This window comes from Coenobita brevimanus, chromosome 49 (genome assembly GCF_032717465.1).
Source record: "Coenobita brevimanus isolate Jiangsu-jjx chromosome 49, ASM3271746v2, whole genome shotgun sequence".
In the NCBI taxonomy this organism is placed as follows: domain Eukaryota; kingdom Metazoa; phylum Arthropoda; class Malacostraca; order Decapoda; family Coenobitidae; genus Coenobita; species Coenobita brevimanus.
Window position 1 is genome coordinate 5988069 of NC_137002.1, and position 4302 is coordinate 5992370.

General features: G+C 41.7%; 1 protein-coding gene across 1 annotated transcript; it reads left to right on the forward strand.

The window, feature by feature from the left end:
* Positions 1–760: 760 nt before the first annotated feature.
* LOC145399480 (uncharacterized) lies at positions 761–3205 on the forward strand. Its single transcript, XM_080272087.1, has 3 exons — positions 761–772; positions 1755–2040; positions 2192–3205. Exons 1-3 carry the CDS (start codon positions 761–763, stop codon positions 2302–2304), a joined length of 411 nt encoding a protein of 136 aa, XP_080128213.1. The 3' UTR covers positions 2305–3205.
* Positions 3206–4302: the final 1097 nt, after the last annotated feature.

Below are 4302 nucleotides of genomic sequence, written 5' to 3' on the forward strand. Positions count from 1 at the left end.
TGCTGGCGATTTCAAGGTCGCCAGGTGTGTGTGTGTGTGTGTGTGTGTGTGTGTGTGTGTCTGTGTGTGTGTGAGAGAGAGAGAGAGAGACAGGGAGGGAAAAAGATGAGAGGGAGGGACACTGCACTTGTGACATACTCATACATCAGGAACTTGCATTTTTAAATCTCTCTCTCTCTCTCTCTCTCTCTCTCTCTCTCTCTCTCTCTCTCTCTCTCTTTGTTGCTGGGTGGTATGAGAAAGTTGTAAGTCCTTTATCATTGCTACTGTGCTGCATATTCGATAAAATTTAACACACACACACACACACACACACACACACACGATACTGTAAATAATGATAAAAAAAAGCAGCAGCACTTAACTATAAAGGTTGCTTGATGTAAAAGACATTTAAAGGAAAGCAAGATTATCAGTACACAAATAAAGGTTACTTGCATGTATACTGAATGAAAGGACTCCCTGAACCCCCCTTACACACACACACACACACACACACACACAAAGTACTAATCTAGAGAGAGAAAAAGCAAAGATCGATTGAGAAATTCCGATTGGTTGTCAGTATTGCAAATCATTCGTTATTTTTTTCCCTAGTGACGGAACGCTGACATAAAAAATTGCGTGTGTGTGTGTGTGTGTGTGTGTGTGTGTGTGTAAGGCAACCAATCTCACTTTTTTCCCACCCCGCCAAGGCCTGCGAGGGTATATAAGGACGGCCACAGCACAAACCATGGTATTTCTCCCTTGGACGTCGAACATGCAAGTTCTCGTGAGTACAGATGCTAAACGTTACTGTATTTTTTTGCCCCAAGATAATTGAGATTGTGGATACTGACACTTTAAATGTTCAGTTTCACTTACATAAACTGAGATGTGTGTGTGTATGTGAATGGTACCTGAGTGTGTGCGTGTTGTATATTTCGTGTGTGTGTGTGTGTGTGTGTGTTAGGGATCTTAAACTTTAAGTAAATGTGAAATTTCTCTTGTTACATCTGCTGTAGTGGCGTAACCAGGTGACAAATGGCGGGGGGAGGGGGGATGTGGGACCAATATAGGAATCTTATTGGGCTAGCTATTTAAATAAGTTTGTTGACCGCTACAGGTCAGTGCAGCAAATATATAGATAGATAGATAGGCAGATAGAGAGAGAGAGAGGTAGGGAGGGAGAGAGAGAGAGAAAGATTATGTAACAAAAAATCTTGCATTGTGTCCAGCTGTTCGTGCATAAAGTTAAATGTCTTTCACGACTTTGAGCATGATTCTCTCTCTCTCTCTCTCTCTCTCTCTCTCTCTCTCTCTCTCTCTCTCTCTCTCTCTTCTACCTCCAAATTTTTATATATATCTTAGAGGAAATCTTGTAGCGAAGGGGTCAGTGAAAGCTACTATATATAGGGTTCAAAAATGAAATCAGCTTTATATATATATATATATATATATATATATATATATATATATATATATATATATATATATATATATATATATCTTTATATATATAAGAAGGGAACGACTCAAACGCTGGAAGTCTGTTTAAAGGGGGGAGAGAGAGAGAGAGAGAGAGGTTGAAAGGAGTAAGAGGAAACTGTTATGAAATTTTATCCCTGTGGTCAACGTGAATATGAGTAATTTCCCGCCACAGTGTCTACTCAGGAATTTGGCTCTATTTTTGCGTTTTCTTGGAGGGAACACTCTTACGGGTTTCTGTCCTTTGGTTCCTTCTTTGCATAAAAAAAAAAAAAAAAATCCTTCAGGTGGCCGCAGTTGTGGTGGGGGTGTGCGCAGCGGCTCCTCAGGTCCAACATGCACCAGCACAGGAAGGGGTGCAGGATTTAGGGCCAGTCTTCCCCCCACCACCCCGTGCCCAGTTCCAGGATGCGCCCCAGCAGGAGTTGACCTTCGGCGTGGATGCTAACGGCTGCACTGTGGGTCCCTCCGGCAAAGTGTGTCCTGACGGGCCTGTCCAGTTTACCAGTGGCGCTAGGGGCAAACCTCAGCCTGTAGAACCAGCACCACCTCGCCAGCACCACCAGGCACCAGGTATTGTAGTCAGATATTAAAGTTGCTGTGCCTGTGTGTGTGTGTGTGTGTGTGTGTGTGTGTGTACAACTGATAGTATTTCTGATAAGTGTTAAATGTTATGGAGGCGTCTTCAACACAAAAATTCGTTTTAAAAATTGTTTCTCCGCAGCCCACCCCCCAGCCCACCACCACGGCGGCTTCACTGGTCTGGTCGGTCCTTCTGGAGTGATTGGCCCATCTGGTCTGGTCGGCCCCGCTGGTCCTGTGGCTTTTGGAAAGTAATGGCGTCATCTGCAACATCTTAAGTAATTCAAAGGATCCGCAAAGAAAAAAAAAATCAGATTGGGTTCAGGATTAAGCTAAAGGAAGATTCGAGAGTGGGAGAAGATACTGCGTTCTGTCTATCTGTCTATAGCCAGACGCCTTAATCCCATGAGGGGTGGCCACAGACAAATCGCCTCCATGTCGCCCTGTCGCCTGCCATTTCGCTGCCCTCCTCTCAACTTAACCCCTCCTCTCTCATATACTAGGTCACTCACATGTTGAATATCCAAGCTAGGGTTATGTGAAATTCTGTGGGCCTTAGTTATTGAGGTATGAATTAATCTCCTTGGTTACTAGTCAGACCGACCCTCTAATCTCAATACACTCGTCCATTAATGAGCTAAAAATGGATTAGGCATTTTCCAGGTATGAAATGGATTAGGGATTGTCAGGTTGGAACAGACTTCGTACAGAAAAAGTGTTTCGAAAAAAAAAATAGTGTACGGTAAAATAAAGTTATATGTTATTAGAATTACGATTTGTATCAGTTTTTTATATATTTTGGGAAGAATGGGCATTAAATACAAATACAACACAAAGTTGAGACTGAAGAAAACGTAATACAAAAAAAAAAAAACGTAATTGGTTAGAAGTGAAGGTGGATAAATGTTTGCCCTTAAGTTGGAGCAGTTTTCCCCTTAAAATAAATAAATAAGAAAATACTAAGTTTAGGCTGCAAAATATGGTAATCCTAGTACAGTATTTTTAAGCTGAAACGTATGGAAGTGAAATGATGTTAACTGGAGGAAACAACACAAAATAATAACGTGTATTGATCTAAGATTGATATATTGCTTTTTACGTATTGTGAGTGTCTTGCCGATATTGATAACTGTGATAACTTTGAAATAAATGAAGAAATAAGCGAGCTAATGTTTTTATCGCAGCCTTAATATTTCCTCTTGCGTCATTATCATTTAAATTATCATTATATACATTTCAGTTATCATTGCTATAAGGGGTGATTAGTATGGGATTTGCGTTGTATTTATTCCATCCATCCATTATCCAATCCTATGTTGCCCCATGAGGAGCGTAGGAGCCCGGGGCTAGGCAAGTTGGTCCTGACATTCAGGATGAGAGTGACCAGCCTCACTCATCCCTGAGTAACATTACGTGAACAAGAAACCCCAACCACCCCCTGGAGATAAACCTACACAGGCTCAATCCGATCAGAGCGACTTAATTACCCACTAAACCACTAGGTGCCATAATTTGGTTATATTGTTACCACCCAGCGTAGTAAATGGTTGCCTGGTGTGCAGGCAGAAGGAAGAGGAAAGAGTGAATGAATGAAAAACAAGAGGGAGTGTAAAGTCACTCGTCGGCAGAAGGAAGAGGAAGGAATGAAGGAAAGACAAAAGAGGAAGGAAAGAAGAGAGAAAAGGGCAGACATCCAAAGCAGCACTACATCAAGCGAGTGGATGATAAGCATCCCCACCTACCACAGTATTTTATTCATTTATGTACGTACGTATTTTTTTTTTTTTTCTTTATGGTAAGCAGGGAAAGATGTACTGTACTTCACACATACGTAACATCCCCCCTTCCATCCCTCCCCCCCGCACTCTCTCAAAAAATAAATAAATAAAATAAAATACAAATAAAACTACCCGAGAGCCGGATCCTGGACATTTTACCAACGCTTCACCTCACAACACAACATCGTAAAATAACGCCTTTTGACCTTAACATTTGCGTGGTAACCTTGAGTAGCCTGTTACGTAAAAAGGCTTGACCAATTTACTGATGATGATGATGATGATGATGATGGTGAGGAGGAGGAGGAGGGCTATGATGATGATAAGGACTATGATGATGATAAGGAGGAGAAGGACGATGATGATGAGGATGAGAATAAGGATGATGATGATGATGGTGGTGACGATGAGGATGAAGAGGATAATGGTGATGATGATGATGATGAGACTTTTCATCTATACCCCCCCCCCACGC

Coding starts and splice junctions, on each gene's coding strand:
- LOC145399480 (XM_080272087.1), top strand. Junction 2,041..2,191: donor CCAGCACCACCAGGCACCAG/GTATTGTAGTCA, acceptor GTTTCTCCGCAG/CCCACCCCCCAGCCCACCAC.